Source organism: Lineus longissimus, chromosome 16, assembly GCF_910592395.1.
Source record: "Lineus longissimus chromosome 16, tnLinLong1.2, whole genome shotgun sequence".
NCBI classification, from domain to species: Eukaryota; Metazoa; Nemertea; class Pilidiophora; order Heteronemertea; family Lineidae; genus Lineus; species Lineus longissimus.
The window spans coordinates 5,094,082-5,111,301 of NC_088323.1; the positions used below are offsets into that span (position 1 = coordinate 5,094,082).

Genomic DNA, 17,220 nt, shown 5'->3' on the forward strand with positions numbered 1-17,220 from the left:
AAACTTACAGGCCATACGGCTCTCCTGTTTGACTTGTGCTAATGTTGCACACTAAAAATGAGGTTACTTGTGGACAGAAGGATGTGTTAGTGGTACTCGTTAAACTGAATATGAGCTTACTAAGTAAACAGCTCAAGCTAGGAGGAGTGAATTGGTAAAACTTGCAGCATGCAATGAGTTGCTGTTTTGCCTCATGGGGGGTGCAAACTGGTTAAAATCGATATTGAACGAAAGAGATGTTTCAGCATAGAACGCACTGGCGTGCACTGGTTGACCCATTGTAACGATTTTTTGTGAGAACAATTTACCTGTAACTCAGTGCAATCATTTGAGAGTGGGAATTAGTTGAAAGAATCGACAAGATCCTGAAAAAACCTCCGAGGAAAATGTTAGGTTTAGATATGATATCATGAGTCTGTCGGCAGTGTATTAGAGTGTACGTGGGTGTAGATTTTCCCTGCCTAAGTCTCAAGATGATGAGCAGAGTGATCTGATAGAATGCTGAAGAAGAAGAGAAGAGGAAGAAGAAGAAGAAGTCATTTAGGAATGGAGGGAGGAATTCAGCACAACTCCTTGGACTGATAACCTTCATTTGTCTGACATGCATGTTGGTGGAGATTTCCTATGCCTCATAAACGAATTCTTTCTGAATGTGTGCGTTCTGGCTCAACTGCTTGCACTTGTAAAAATACGCATTCGATTACTGCGGTATTCAACCGATGAGACTTGCAGCAACGTTGCTTATTTCATCGATCTGATGAGTGGCATCACTGAAGCATTGTGGAATGTTCAAGATGTGGTCCATGTCGAGGGACTTCAGTACAAGCTTGTGTAGTTCTGTGCAATCAAGTTCGGGTTTGCTATCAGTGACATTGTGCTATTGCTATTGACTATGAGCCCGCCCCTGTTTCATCCCATCACATTTTCCGCCTGGTTGCTTGTATCGATTTTACGATTGGACACCACTGGGGCATTGAACGCATGAGATGCAATCGCACCAAGGGATGTCAGCACGTGGTTGCAATTGGATAGCTTGTTCAATAAAAGTGCTGTACGAAACTTTGTGTATGCTAGTTATCATGGTGTGGAAAAATGTGACTTGATCATAAATTGTGTGTGCCATTATGCTATCTGTTTGACCGGATTGTATTGTGTTATGTCCAGGTGGAAGGAGTATGCAGATGCCATTAGGGGGGTGGGGATACCATGCAAAGAGTGCCAGGCTTATAACCTGGGGGTCGTGGGTTTGCCTCTGAAAGATAAGAGCTGTATTGTTTCTGTGTCCCTTAGCATGATACCTTAGCCTAAGCCTCCATTGCTTCAAGACGTGAAATTGAGGTCCTTTGCATCCACGTGCCTATGCCAAAGCTGACAGTAGCTTATAATGTATGCCTCGATCCTTGGACAGTCTCAGGCAAAGAAACTAATCTGGCACGTAAAAACGCTCACTGGACTGCAAAAGCAGATGAGGAAAGACCGCAGATGTTGTAGCTCTAAAGGGAGTGGCCATTCCTTAAGCGATGTCGTATCCAACATGTACAAAATCACGGCTTTTCCTATGCGTACACGCTACCTTCCCTCATGTTTATTGCAGTCAATTATCGAGGAATATTGCCGCACGCCGGGAGAGATTCCCATTTCTTGTGCTGTTTATCCACGTTACTGCACCTGCCCGATCCACCTCGTAGCTGCCGATGCTGTTTATATACACATAGTTGCTGAGTAAGTGTTCCCAGCTGTGCAGAGTGATGAAGGAGTGCATTGTTGGTGAGGCAGCAAAGGGATGGAAGGTTGACCTGATGAAGCAGCCGTAGCACCGTTGCTTCAGCTGCTTCAGCTGCCTGAGCACACCAGTCACTTCTCCGGAGTGATACTCATAAAAAAACCAGATTCAATCAATATTTTGATTGCTCAGCAAATTTGGTTCTGTTTCATACTCGTTTGATGTCTGTGTTTTATTTTCCCATAGTTCAGAAAGACCAAGAATCTTCAAAGGGACATTCGGTGATAAGTGCCTTGTTTAATGCACTTTGCATGACTTGGCATGTGGGGGAAATAGTTCAAGCAAGCCATAAAAGAATTGTCCAATCCTCATGCTGATTGTAATTGACCGTCATAAACATAAAAAATAAAGAATAGACACAGTTGGAAGACACAGTTAGAGCCATTTATTTGGACACAGAACGGTCGAAAACACCTGAAGAAGTGGTTCACCATGGCTGATACATTTGTGTCGATAAGGTAAACTTCGAAATTGTTTTTAAGATTTGCAGTGTTCAGGCAGTGCACCACCGTGCTCAACTGATTTTTTATGCCTGAAAACTGCTCCATGAGCACTCAACTGGTCTATGAAAGCCGCACACAACTGAGACTTGAGCCAGTATGTCAGCTCTTAACATTCTCATGAATTTGTACAGCTTGTTGCTCTCGAGAAACCTTAGGCTGGTGTGGGGAAAATTTGCAGACGCTGCAAACTAAAGAATCGATACTATGCCTGAGAAATTGTTTATGTTTCCAAAATACAAATCGATTGTGATGTATCAAGTCTTGCAGATACAACTAAGTAGGCTCTTTACTTCTTTAGTCATATGAAGGCTTTGGTTTAGACTTCAATTCTCCTGCCCTAGCCCTCCTAATCCTACCGGACTTCAATACGATATTCCATACCTCAGAACTTAACAGAGCTTCTGAGCAATCTTTATAAATAGGTCACTATGACCTATTATAAATGGGTCACTATGACCAAGACAAGAAAGTTTCTCAGGGTAACGCAACTGTTTTTGTCTTTGATATTCTCAACTCTGTTGATACAGTTCCATTGGCAAATAGAAAATGCCAATGGGACACGTACTTCAAAAAGATATCTTGCAAAATGTCACTTCTCGTATGGTACTGTCATAAATCTGATGCAGTTCCTCTACAGTCCCCCTGGACAGTTCCCCTTCTTGCCTGAATGTGCAGCGTAACTCAACTACTGTGATTGATAAACAAACCTCTTGTGATAGAAATCATTGAAGAGTTCCATACGTCAAGAAAGCAAACGCCAACTAGTCTTCTTTCCTCCAAACACAAAAGAGCTACGCGCATATCTCTATCGCGTTTCCGCCATTTTTCTCCCGTGACAATACGACCGTAAGTGATCTAATGCTGGCAGCTCACGTAGGAGAATTATACCATCCATCTCGCGTAAATCCAATCTCCAAAGATAACGTCAGTAAGAACCTTCCTTTAATCTTTACCGTTGGAGTGGCTTTTCTTTTGGAGAGTGATAGCTCTACCGAGGTCATTTATAACTCTTAGACACGGCGCATTGATGAAAAATTTAAATTTTTAATTCGGATGAGGTTGTTTGGTGCCGTCATCGTTTTTATCGACGCATTGGAAAGTAACTTTGTAATTGCTTTATATTGGTCGTGATAGAGTTGAAAATATTATAAAATCGTAGTGTGTAGAGAGTTTGGAAAGAGTTTTACTGTCAACTGGCAGAATTTTGTGGACGACAGTTCAATTTCAGGAAACACAAAAAAGGAGGTGGAGATATTTTATAGGAAATATGTCGAATAAAATTTGTTTTCCAGAAGACTCGCAAAGAAGTTTTGATGTCTACTGGTATCAAAATTCTTCATAGTCATGTTCATTAAACTTTCATCTAACCCTTCTCTTCCTTTTGTGATTGCAGGGCCACACCTTCAAGGCCACGGGTCGTTATCGCCTCAATATCACCGTGGAGAATGTTTACGGCAAGCTGGAGGATACCATGGATGTGGTAAGTTGTTCAACTCTCCATAAAACCAGTATTTACGGACAATTACTAACACTTCGAAAAGCTATTTTGGAATATTTTCTGAAAAATCTGCCGAAAAGCTAACAATCACAGAAACAGTGTAATTTGAAAGTGCTTCTCCGGAACTCTCCAACAAATGGCAATGACAGGTCATACACTTTCAGTTTTTCTTCACAAACATCGTCATTTGCAGGATGCCTTACAAACAAAATTGCTGACAATCCTCAGAGAATTAAATGTTCCAATTCAACAGACGAAACTATGTGGTCTCTTCTTTACCTTTTTGAACCTTGCATAGCAAAGTTTCTTGATGGCGAAATCGTTTAATTGAGTTGCCGGGTGTTCGTCTTTTACAAGAATACGGTCTTATCGTGATCAAATTCCTTCCTCACGGGGCAATCAGGGAAGTATGTTGCACTCTAGCGAGGTGGAATCACATTTAGATACATTGCCAACAATTTAATCCATTATCTCAAAACCATTTTCCTCCCATGCGACCGGGTTTATGGTAATTTTATTCCAGCTGCGAATACGTTTTCACTCAGTATCCTTATTTTGTTGTGGATTTCAAGTTGACCTATGTATCAATAAAGTAAGTGTGTGGGCATTACTGGACTGATAAATGTCAAAACTGAATATGACTGTGTATATAAGGCCCAAGTAACTCTTTAAAATTGTCCTAACACCGCCAACTCAAATTTTTATGTAGTATTTATCATTTAGTTTATGATTTTAGTTGGCATGAACTGTCTTTTGCTGTGGACAGGGAATTTTGACTTTGCCTCCTCTCTTCCAAGCTTCCTTCTTTTCCTGCAAAATGGACTCTTCCAGTAACGAAAGTGCTTCGGAACAAGATCACGCGATTGTCATAAAAGAGGGATTGCAGCTCCAATAATGCATTTATGCCGTAAATCCCGCATACTTATGATGATAATTTCCGCTACAAATGTCTTCAATGTGACCACACCCAACACTGACAAAGAAATTAGTCAGATCTGTCAAGACTTATTTGCTACCGTCGATAAATCGTCTCTGGCAGCTCGTGGTGCTCGGTGTGATGGTGTTCTTTTATCTTAGTTTGAAATGATCAACCTAAAATCTATTGGTTTAACTCCTTATCAAGAGGGTTTAGCTCGAGCCCTGCAAAGTGCTTGATATCGAGTTAAAGTACAACCCAGTCATCCCATTATCGCATACTTTTTCTAACACCTTCCCATTAGAATGGCACTTCAGGTTGACTAACTCGGGGAGAGTCAATTTGACGAAGATGGAAGGTGCTACTCCTTAATAAGCAATCACGCTGGGGATTGAGGCAATTTTATCGCACGGAAAAGGTCACAAAACATAACAATTTGCAGTGATAAGTATAGTCTTGCTGTTTGCGACATGTTGAGTTATAGTCTTGCTGTTTGCGACATGTTGAGTTATAGTCTTGCTGTTTGCGACATGTTGAGTTATAGTCTTGCTGTTTGCGACATGTTGAGTTATAGTCTTGCTGTTTGCAACATGTTGAGTTACAGTCTTGCTGTTTGCGAATCAACAAGGGTTGGTCCCTACTCCCTGCATCTCTACTGAGATTGAGCATTTAGGACACTCCATGTGAAACAGTTGTGCAAAGTGGATTTGGTCTCTGGAGAGATAATCTTCTTTGTATTATATGGAGTACCTGCTCTACTTAACGGATGACTTCGAGGGAACTGTGTCTCCATTTTAGGAGATTTGTCTCTGAGCTGGCAGTAATACTTAGCAAGAGATCATCTCCTTGTCTAAGAGTGACTCCTCTTTGTGAAAGGATGTGCCCCTCGATAAAAAGCATCAGTATAATTACTATTAGTGAGAATAGACAAAGACTTATCCCATCTGAATCATCATCATCATCATGTCCCACAGCCATGTTGCGTAGGCGTGACCCTGCCTATTCGACTAGGCGGCACCATATTCTTCCATCTTCACGAGGTGGATGAAGTCTGGAATTTTGTCTCGTTCGATATCGTCCAACCAGATAGACGTCGTCTTTGGTTGCCTTCCACTGTAACCTGCAGGATGGTCATGATGGCGTTTACTAGTTTCCCTCAGCCCTTGTCACAAACATGGCCAAACACCTTAGTTTCCTCTTCTTGGTAGTGTCGAGAGGCTGTCGTAGTGTTCGATATGCTGGACAAACAGCTCTCTGACGTTACCATTGTTGGTGTGGTGATGTGTAGTGGATGTTGAGTAGTCTCCACACCAGTTGAGCTCGAAAGCCTTAATGCGTTTCTTAGTATGGGAGGAAATGAACCTGCTTGAGGTAACTGCTCAGTCCTGTCTATGGTCCAGGCATGCACTCTATCCCATTTACAACGCACTTCAAATCTGCTCACTAGCTATAGGCTAGCTTGGATTATCTCTAAAGATGACCTTATAGTATAGCCAGCAATCCCTTAGTGGCAGCATTAAACGAATCTCCCAAAGAAAGAAACAAGGATTGCATTCCACATTGCCTAATGCCATTTCTTCGATCCGATCCGTATCTGTTGCTTGCAGATAACTGAGAAGAAAACCGTATACACATCGTTGGTAATTTACGTTTAGCGTCTTTGAGAAAAGTCGGATTTAATTCAAATCTGGCATCGAAGATAGGAGGATGCGTGCATTAATGCGATAATTCACATCAGCAGGTCTTTGTGAATGGTGCTGGTTGGAGGCAGTGTTGATGCTGTGACAGTTTGCGTTGTGATTAAAATTAAACTAATCGATTAAATTGTGATTTGCTCCGGGCAGTGGATGGAGAGATATCATAGGTGTGCAGACTTCGTGTAGGCCTCTCCAATGCTCCTCAAGTGATATAGCATGCAGAATCTTTGGCGCCTCATCTATTTGTTTATCTATGGTTCAAGCTGTGGAGTGGAAAATGTATAGGGTCAGTTTCCCCGGCCCCACTTTGGGCCAATTTCCCCCCATTTTACATTAGCAGTCAATGCACAAATAATGCACAGTGCGAAGTCAATCCGTCTCCATTTTGATTTCTACGTACATGATTTCACTGTACCTAACTCAATACCATAAATCGCCGGTTTGATAAATCCTACGGTGATTGATGATACATTGAGTCAGGTCATAAAGCAAGTAAGACTGGGCCGCATTCCATTCCCCCGGAAACGTTGGCCAGTATTTTATCAGATTGACTGGTTGAGAGATCAGTGGATTAGATGGGGCGAAAATGATGCCGGGTTTTTTGGTGGGTGCACTTGGTGCTCATGCCATGATTGTGCTTGTGGGAATTCTGATGAATCCCGTCGTGACATCAGGCGTTAATGATGCGTGGTTTAAAGTGGTGGGTTGATTTTGTGCACTTGTGATGAAGTTGCCTGAGCGCACTGCTTTTAAAAGTGTCTGGGATAATGAGGGTCTTCTACTCACCAAAACCAATTCGGAGACCCAATGCTGTAATCAACCCCTTGTAGACCCACATTACCAACCTCCGCCTGAGGCAGAGCCAGTGATATTGACACGATGACATCACAGCCCCAGCCCGCCGCAGCCTACCGCCATCAAAACCAGGCCGAGGCAAATTAACTGCTTTGAAGAGGCCATTAAGGAAATCTATGAGGACATTAGCCCGACCTTGGCGAAATGACACAGAAAGTCATGAAGGGTAGAGATCCTCTGATCAAATTAGTCATAGGGGAAATTTTCTTCCATACCTTCATCCTTTTGGCTTTTTTTGGTTCATTTTGATTTATAGAAGTTTTTTCTGGGGTTTGGCTAATATTTCATATCCGGTGTGAATTGTGGCTTTGTGCACCTGACTCAGCTTTTGGGGACTTCCTCGCTCATTTGGGGACATGTGGTGCTCTCGACACCTTTAAACAGTGCAAGGATTTGAAAGGCCTGGTGTGGTGTATGATCTGTATAAGATATCCGCCACAAGATAAATGGCCCTTGCGCCTTGACATAAAATGTTCCCAAGGTCCCCGTGATTGATTTTACTGCAGTCTTTGACGAAGCGCCCGTGAGTCAGGAAAGGTCGTTAAGCACTGGAATGCACCATCATGCCTCTGGTGGCGGAAACTACTGTTACCAAATTCGGTTGGAACATGTCAGAGGAGTGCTATCATCTTGAAGAGTTTCATTAGGAAGGTTTGGACATAGCCCCACCATTCTTCCTAGGTTCCCATGATTGCTTCAACTGTGAGGTTTGATGTTGAGCCCACGTTTCAGGTAAAGGTTCCTCGGCATTGGAGTGCACTGCCGTGTCCTTTGTAGTAGTGGGAACGAGATACTGCAGACTTTTCTGGATTCTCGTGCAAAGGTCGGCGTTTCTGCGTCACATCCATAAAGAAATAAGACAGAACTTATTCGGACCACTTCCTGACAAAAGAAATGTATTATGGAACAAACAACAAAAGTGGTCTAGATTATGGTATTGTGGAATAAAAATCAGTGGATATGTCTCTGGACGCAGTCGGAACAAACTCCGCAGAAATTATCGTAAATAGGATGAAATCAAATCTAGCGAATGAAACATGTTCATTTCTGACTGCGGCCTTATTGGACCGTGATTAATCCTCTGAGAGACATGACTAGGGCTGGGTAGAGAGGCTGGCTTGCCATGCTAGGATGAGGTGGCTGCCCCTTGGAAAGTGTGCAGGTGAGAGGCATGACTAGGGTTGGATGGAGGGGCTGTTTGGCCATGCTAGGATGAGGTGGTTGCCCCTTGGAAAGGGTGCAAGTTGTGGTCTTTTAGTCTTTTACCTGAGAACGGTGACTGGCCATGAAGAGTTATCTCATGATTTTCCCCGAGCAGACAGATTTGGAATCAGACTTGGCTCGTTGTTAAACCCAGTTCCAAAGCTCATTCCTGAGGGGCAAATCACAGTTCTGGATCATCCGATATATGTCACATTGTTTACCAATATAAACCAGGTCTTTATATATCGAGTTAAATCATAAATTGGCCTCCTCCGCTCTGTGTGTTGCAGACTTCATTCGGTTGCGTGCCCAGCCTGAGGTTCCTCAAGGTCTATTATATCGATTGGTGAAAACATAAAGACTTCGTCTTCCGCGAAAACAGATACGCCTCCCTGATCCTGATTTACACTTCGGGATATGAATAGTTCAATTTGTAATATGGATTTGGGTGGGTGGGTGGGCACTCTCGATGGAATGGCGTTACGGCAATATTAGTGATCAATCACAATGGAGAGCTACTGTTTGCAGGTTAGATTGAATTATGGCCGACGGTCGCGGCTGGGTCGCTGGTACCTGAATCTAAACATCGTATGTGTGGGTAGGAAATACAAATTAACGAGGGTCGGGTGTGTGTGTTTGGAATGTGAGAGGTAGATTTGAAGACGATTTTAGTTTGAGTAGGGTCTAAGGCAGTGTCTTTTCGAATGAATAAAGTGGTTGCTGGTACCAAATGTGGCTGATTTGTAAGTTCCTGGTGTGGAACACGGCGTGTGTGGGTTTCAAATGAAAATTGACGAGAGTCAAGGAGACCTCAGGTTTTGAATGCAAAAGTATTGGATTTGATAGAGGCTTTCCAGTGGATCTCAAAATGGCAAACGTGGTTTTCCGTTGAAAATTCAGACGGTATTTGGATTTGATTGAATCTCATCAGGTCTTTCTCTTGTCGTGTAAACGATCCTGTCGTCGTACATTTGAACCCGCGGCCTGTTTCAGGATTGATAACTGCATAGAAATACTGTTGTTCTCATTACTGGCTCTGTTTGCCCCTCTGGGAAATCTCCAAATTGTTCTCACAGAATGATCGCCCTTTTAGCATAATCGTCCACAGATTGAGGCAATAACATCGACCGGAATACTCGTTTGTTTTCGTGTTTGACAATTGGAGGCTGATGATGGTACGTGTTGCTTGCAAGGCCGTAGCAAGAGGGAGGGTGGGCGGGGACCGTCAATTGCGCAAAATGATCCCTGAACCATTTCCAGGGAAATGTAAATGTTTTATTCAAAGTGATACATGCCTGGGAATATCCTGAAGAGACTGCGACATTATCGTTACTCAGTGAATCATCGTTGTCGAATTAGGCATTCAAAAATCAATTCATCCTCAAATGCAAATGTCACATGACACTAGTGCCGATAAAATAACCAATCATCAATCGACAGTCTTCCTAAATTACCATCATTTTCACATTATCGAGATTTTAAAATTAATAACTCGTTAATTGCACAATATCGTTTTACTGCGGCCATTGTGTTGGCTCGGAAATCCTTGCAGTGCTATCTGCCGTTAAAAATGAAACGAGATCATTTTCATATCATTTGAGGGAGATTGGAACAATAAGGGGGCGCACTGAAGCAGGAGACCTTTTCATTGAAGCAATTGAGATTGAGCCTCTGGGCTTTGTGGTATATCGCTTTTGATCAGCCGGCTATTATGTTAGCTTGGCATGAGCCACATGAATATTGTTTCAGAGGGGGAGAGGGTGTCTATCCCATTTGAATAGTGACCCATCTTGATTTCCAATAAGCAGCGATGTATTCCAGCGGTCATCATAAATCCCGCTCAATGTGGGTTGATAACCAGACCTGATAATTGAACCCATGACCACAGAGGTGACAGACACTGAGGCCATCAAGTCCATTTCATGCTGCACGTTAACTTCATTAGGATCAGTTTCTTTTGAGATGGTCCCTCGAGAAATGAAGTGAAAATGTTCACATTTCGCCCACATTTGTCGCATCATTCATCGAAGCGATCATTATGTACTTCAGTGGCTAGAGAGCTCGCACCAAGTTGCCGTGGTGTCGACATTCAAAGGGGCTGCTCAGGGGTGAAATCGATGAAAGGACTCCAGGGCGGATTTATCTCTCGGGATGGAGAATGAGGTTTTGTATAAATGGTGTTGGATGATGCTGTATATTTTGTATAGAAACTTTGCTGGAGGGTAAGGGATCAGCGGGATATGCAGGGTGTGTCAAAATCAGACTGCTCAGGTATGAAATTGATCGAAGGCCTCATTGATTTCTTTGAAGCATATCACATACTCTCCATATGCATCTTGACCCTCGATGGCTAATATTTATAAAGACTAGTAAATGCTTTTACTGCAGTTTTCTACAGAGATTGCTAGTGTAAATGTACATGAAGTTTAAAGTAAAAGCATTTACTAGTCTTTTATAAATATCAGCCAATGTATTGACTTTGCTCAGCTTCCAGACAACACACATCAAGATGGGCAGAAGCTACGGAGGCAATAACCGCTAGAAATTCAGTTTGTCCATATGTGAATCATTTAAAAACGCATATACCCCCAGAAGACCTATCGCCTAGCGCTGTTGCGTTGTAAATTTTTCATACGCAAGTTTCCATAATGATGACGCCGTCACTGCTTATTTAGAGGTCGCCAGGGGAATAATTGCATGGAGATGCGCCAAATTAAGATGTTTTTGCCGCTATTGAATAATTTATCCAATACGATTGCTCCGTTGATTCTGACCGCTGCTCTCCTAATTGCACAAATTTGTTTGGAGTGCCCGTCAATTCAATTCAGCATTTCTGCCACGGTTTTTGCTTGGATCAAAAGTTCTAACGAAACCTGAGAGATATTTTCTTCGAAGTTTTTTTGCCAGTGTTTGAAAAGAGCAGGAGGATTCGATGCTATTGATGCATTCTGTTACTTGCATAAAAAGTGACGGCTTCCCGGGTACCTGAGGTTCTAACCTCTCAGTTTTAGGAATCCTCTATTCTATGATTTGAAATTTTACCCCATTCTTTGCAAGGCAAAAAATAACTTTAAAATTCTTAACACGACAATCGGATCTGATGGATCCTGAGTCTATGTTCAAAACCTAACACCACTTCTCATCGCATGGCGTATAATCCCCAATAAAAGTTCTAAATGTGACGATCAAAGTCAACCGCCAGATTGTGTGGACTCTCATATCAGAAGAAAACGGAACGCTCCATCAATGTAGTGTTTGCATTGGATGCAACTCATTAATAAATACTGAAAAGCAAACCAGATAATACACACCATTCATTACACAGCTGGTTCGGGTCCGCTCACTCACATCTTTGAAGGCAATCGCATGCGGAGAAAATATTGAATATGCAATTATCGCGCTGATGAATGCGCTTTATCGTGCATTGAGTTTTTGGATTCTTGGAAGTCTTACTATGGGTTGGGCTTTGTGCTGTTAATTCAGCCCAGTTAACTCTGAGATCTTAGATCTTAGATTCCTGACCTGTGTCTGTAATCCTAAGATCTTAGAATCATGACCTGTACGCGTGTCTACAAGCCATACTTCCTAGAAACTTGAACTATGCCTGCAATCCTAAGCTCTTAGAATCCTGACCTGTGACTTCAATCCTAAGATCCTAGAATCCTGACCTGTGTCTTCAATCCTAAGATCCTAGAATCCTGACCTGTGTCTTCAGTCCTAAGATCCTAGAATTCTGACCTGTGTCTGCAATCCTGACTATTCCTGTTGATTTGGACTCCCTGGACGGCAATGGGTTAATCTTGGGATTGGATTGGTATAAAGCTGGTGATATACATCAAGCACACTACTATGATATTTACCGATGTTTTATACATGTACCTGCAAGAGGGTTGTGTTCCAGGCGATATTTACAAACTAAACTGCTACTTACAGCTATTTTAATCGATCTTGTTAGTCACCTCCCCGATATAGTCTACCTTACAAAGCTGCTCTGTTGCTGATGCTGGCTGCATCTATCTAAGTACATTAGAACCTCCCTATTCAGGACACCCTCCGGCCTGACAAGTGCTGTCCTTGAGAGAGAGAGAGAGAGAGAGAGAGGTGTCCGTATAAGGGAGGTCAGATTGAATGGAAACGGCCTTCCAAACCTGTCTTCCTGAAAACTTTCCCTATACTATGGAACTGACTTCCCAATCAGCTGCACATTACTACTTACCAGCATCAATTTCATTCCAAGTTTCGCTTTATCGTTCCAGGTGGTGGTGGATCACAGCTTATCAAATTTGACAGTCCGCCTTGACCCGAGCACCGCCCTAGTGACCAAGGTCAACGTTGCCACGAAGTTCTTCGTGACTGTTGTCACCGCCTCGAGGATGACTTCGTATCTGAGGCTGAACTTTGCCCACGGTGCTGAGAAGTGGTACTACTTATGGGATGAGGATGGTGACATGATAGGAGCACCTCCTAGTGGTGGAGAGTACATTCGTCTGATGGCTAGCTACGACAGCTCGTGTATGTTGTCAGTCGAGGTCGATCATGTGTTCACAGAGGAGGGAGTTTATGCGGTCGGGGCGGAGTGCTATAACAATCACAGTCTTACTGTGCAAAGTTCGTCGGAGACTGTGACGGTTTTACGGGAGTTGCTAGGACCGTCTCTCGTGTTGAATTCAGTGGTGGAGAGTAACAGAGAGATAAACATAACGGCTACGTTAGTTAGCGAGAGCGTAAACATGACGTTCTCCTGGGGGATAACGAACGCCGATAGAACATTCCAGAAGAATTTCACAACTTCCGATGCACTTTTGACGCATAAGTTTCTGAAAACTGGGGTTTACACCGTGCATCTTGTTGTGTCCAATCTTCATGGTTCTGTCGCGACGTCGGGGATAATTAACGTACACGATCTAATTACAGACCTGTCAGTCTCATCTAGTCAAGAGTTCATCCGCATGAACCACCCTGTTAATTGCTCGGCAACGGTTGCGACCGGTTCTGGCATTGAATTTACATGGACGTGGGACGATCGGACAAATCCTGATCAAATATCTGTCTCCGGAAAAACTAAAGAAATTAGTCATATTTTCACCCAAGTCGGGCAATATAATGTATCGGTAAAGGCAGAAAATTTATTGAACTATAAGAGGGAATATGTAGTGATCATCGTCCAGGAGGCTGTGACACATTTAATGCTGTCGTCGTTGGGGCCGGTTGCCCTTGGCAAAGCATCAACCATCATCGCTAGGGCCACTACTGGGACGGATGTCAAATTTGATGTTGATTTTGGCAGCGGGCGTAAGGCTGCAAACGGGACTGAACATGGTGATAATCTCCACCTGAAGCATGTTTTTGCCGAAAGTGGGACGTATAGTGTTACGGTTTATGCGTATAACAAGGTGTCAGATGTGAAGCAGACGATAGTAGCGATGGTTGAGGTGCCAGTTGAAGATGTCACCATACTGACCACCAATCCACCCGTCGTGAATGAAACCTCTATAATTGTTGTGAAAATGAAAGGTAGGTCTGTTTATTTTTCAATAATGAACTTGGATTTTCTGCCAATCTAAACCAGAGTATGACATAAATAGCAGATGATGTGATTTAGAGGTTGGTGAACTTAAATTGGCTTTCAGCAAGGTTGGGACCCAAATAGTTAAGACCCAGCAGCCATGTGGTAAGAATATTGGCAATCTTGAACCTGTTTCCTGGGTAGTTGGCTCGCTCAATAACTAGGCAAGAGGTAACCAGTTATTGTCCATAGAGAGGGATCAGTTTTGAGGTCAACTTGATGTTTTTTCTTATTTTTCCTTTCCATCTCGTCTCTTTCAGATTCAATTTCCACAAGAGCAGACATACTGTATTGGTGGCGGTTCCTCGATCAGACGATTGTCACGAAAACTCCCATGATTAAATACAAATTTGCATCTGCCGGGAACATTGAAATGAACGTCACTGTCAGAAATCTTGGTAAGTCGTCAGTTTGTGAAATATACTTACGCTTGCACTTGGTCACTTAAAGGGATAGAGACCCTGGCTGTTGTGTTGCTCTCCCTCGCGCAAAGTATCGCACTGTTCATTATCTTTCTGTCCGCATCATTCAGTAGTTTGAGTACAGAAATGTGATTCTCGCACCGAGGTCACGCCGCTCAATAATCAGTACTTCAGTGACGGGAAGCCTGCTAACACCTGCCAGCCTATTTGGATCTCGAAGCCATAGTTACTTGAGTATTAATAGGTATCTATTGTGAGCTGTTCTGGAGATTAACCATGTCAGATTTTTTGTCCCTGATTCAGTATAAGTTTGTAACATTTTGTAAAGAAGCTAGAGTTTACTAGAGCGCCCCACAAACAAGTGATTTTTGTTGCTGCAACTTGCAACTGTTATCACTGCACTCAATGAGAAGAGAAGAAATGAGATTTTAGAAGAAAATTTAATGTAATCTCTTTTGCTTTTCAGTGAGTTCATCATCAGCAGTATCAGTGCTCAATGTTGTCAACACTTCACCTGTCACGCGTCTGCTCCACTATGCAGGATATGAATATGGCAAAAATACCTTTTTCACCCTCGTCAACATACCACCGTCTGCGACGATTGATGTAAAATATGGTGACCAGTCGAAACCGGAAAACTTTACCGTGAATACGACCAGCCACAAGTGGAAGCACACGTACAACTTACTGGGCCTCCACCAGTTGGTGATCAGAGTGATGAAGGGAACGAGTGTGGTGTCCATTTTTTCAGTCGTCTCGATCCAGGAGCGCATCACCGCGCTGAGCGTGTCTGGTCCTCCTGCGGTCCCTCTCCTCAGGTGAGTTGTGAACATATCCCAAAGGGGGTCGCAAAGACCTCGAAATTATTGGGGCACTCACTTCAGAGCCATTTAGATCATAGGGACTGGGGGTGAAGTGTAAAAAAACATGAAGACCTCTAACATTGTTGATATCAGACTTAAAACCCAATTCTTTTAAGTTTTAACTTTACTTTTGTCAAGTATGAAGTATCATGCTGGTAACCGTAATTAGCCCTCAAATGTCATGACATGCTACCAACGTTACTAGATCAAACAGAGAAGAAGAAGAATATACATAGATCATTGTCTATTTCAGCCTCACCCGCGGGCAAAAATGGAAGGCATCCCTCGGTTCTGGGTCCGAGGTTGTATTCAAGTGGACCTTTGATAAAACAGTTTCCTATACGGCTCATAATGAGGTAAGTTGAAATCACCGACCCTTGGCACTGGGTGATGGACTAAATACTTTCTGGCACAAACGCAAAAGAAAAAAGAAGCTGGTTTGGGGTTCCGTCAGATGGCAGTGCTGATACTATATTTGAAAGGTGTTTTCCCACGGTCACGTCCTTCAATATATTTTCAGATCTACCAAAAATTCACCCAGGCATCTCTCCATAACATATCAGTGGAGGTGTCCAACAGCATCTCGAAGATGGGCGCTGCAACAACCGTTATTGTCCAGCATCCCGTATCAAGTGTTGACATCTTAGTTTCCCCCGTCATCGAGGGACAGAAATCACAACTTGAGATTCTCATCACCGGAGGACGAGAATTCGTAATCGATATAAATTTCGGTGACGGAACCCAGACGAAATATTCATCATCAGATCCAGGACTAGGATTGGTTACTCTGCGCGAGAGCGTGGATTATTCCGTTGTGCCACTATACAAAGCCGAATTGGCCTACACTTACGGTAGGATCGGCAATTATAGGATCAAAGTCAACGTTAGTAATCACTTGAATTGGATCGAGGAGACGTCAAATGCTTTAGTTGACGCACCTATAGAGGGCGTTGTGTTGTTGACCGATGCGAAACAGTACATCGAGACGGACACGGTAGTTGCCTTCAATGTAACTGTGGTATCCGGCAACAATCTGACATTCACGTGGCAGTTTGGCGATGACCTACCGAGCACTATCGAGAAGTAAGTTTCTTCTTAGAATCCTTCCTGTTTCTTTCCCAATATTGATGGAATCTAAAATAGCTTTAATGATTTTTTCTTGCCTTTTTGCTCAATCTTGAACATTCACCTCAAAAACGCGAGCAGTTTTGCACTTGCTTCTTGCAAATCTTTTTACGATTTCCTAAACTTCTGACGTCTTGTTTCAGCTTCGACAAGTACAGCCTCGCCGCACATCAGTTCAGTCTCCCCGGCACCTACAACATCACAGTCGCGATCAAGAACCCACTTTATACAAACCCTGTCGTCGTTGCCTTGCCGTTCCTCGTGAAAGTCCTCATACCTATCCGGCAAGTGTTTGTCGCCCAACTGAATGGCAAAACTGCTGCAGCATTCAACCCAAATACGGGCCTGAGCAGTGGTGTGGTGTTTCTGGCCACAGCACGCTACGGTTCAGATGTCTTGTTCCACTTTGACTTTGGTGACGGGACTGTCAGTACCGTTACGACAGAAATCGTGTTTCCAAAGACCAGCCGTGGAAAAGCATCCCATGCTTTTGCAAGTGGTGAGTACTTTTTTCATCGAAAAATACTTGGTATTTAAAACTGATGGCGACATCTGTGGGCAAACTGTACATTTTCGGTAAGCCCAAAGTGACTGTCAAAGAACATACTAGATTTAAGGTGGGTAAGCCGAATTCGGATTATGACTTCAGCTTTAGGGAGACAATTTGTACTAATGAGGATGGCTAGTAGGTCATCCCCTTGAGCATAGTGTGGGACCATAATGGGTCACTCAATCTAACGACCAACTGAAATCTTTAGCCAGTTTGAATGAAACGTCCACGAAAAGAAC

At 43.0% G+C, this 17,220-nt stretch overlaps 1 protein-coding gene across 4 annotated transcripts in view; it reads left to right on the forward strand.

The window, feature by feature from the left end:
* Positions 1 to 17,220, forward strand: part of LOC135500703 (polycystin-1-like protein 1) — a 96,544-nt gene that overhangs the window by 30,715 nt on the left and 48,609 nt on the right. For all 4 annotated transcript variants that reach the window (XM_064792320.1, XM_064792322.1, XM_064792321.1 and 1 more), the window contains 7 exons: positions 3,680 to 3,766; positions 12,712 to 13,969; positions 14,282 to 14,419; positions 14,910 to 15,261; positions 15,560 to 15,662; positions 15,827 to 16,389; positions 16,575 to 16,930. In XM_064792320.1, coding sequence (XP_064648390.1) covers positions 3,680 to 3,766; positions 12,712 to 13,969; positions 14,282 to 14,419; positions 14,910 to 15,261; positions 15,560 to 15,662; positions 15,827 to 16,389; positions 16,575 to 16,930 — 2,857 coding nt within the window. The remainder of the gene's footprint in view (positions 1 to 3,679; positions 3,767 to 12,711; positions 13,970 to 14,281; positions 14,420 to 14,909; positions 15,262 to 15,559; positions 15,663 to 15,826; positions 16,390 to 16,574; positions 16,931 to 17,220) is intronic.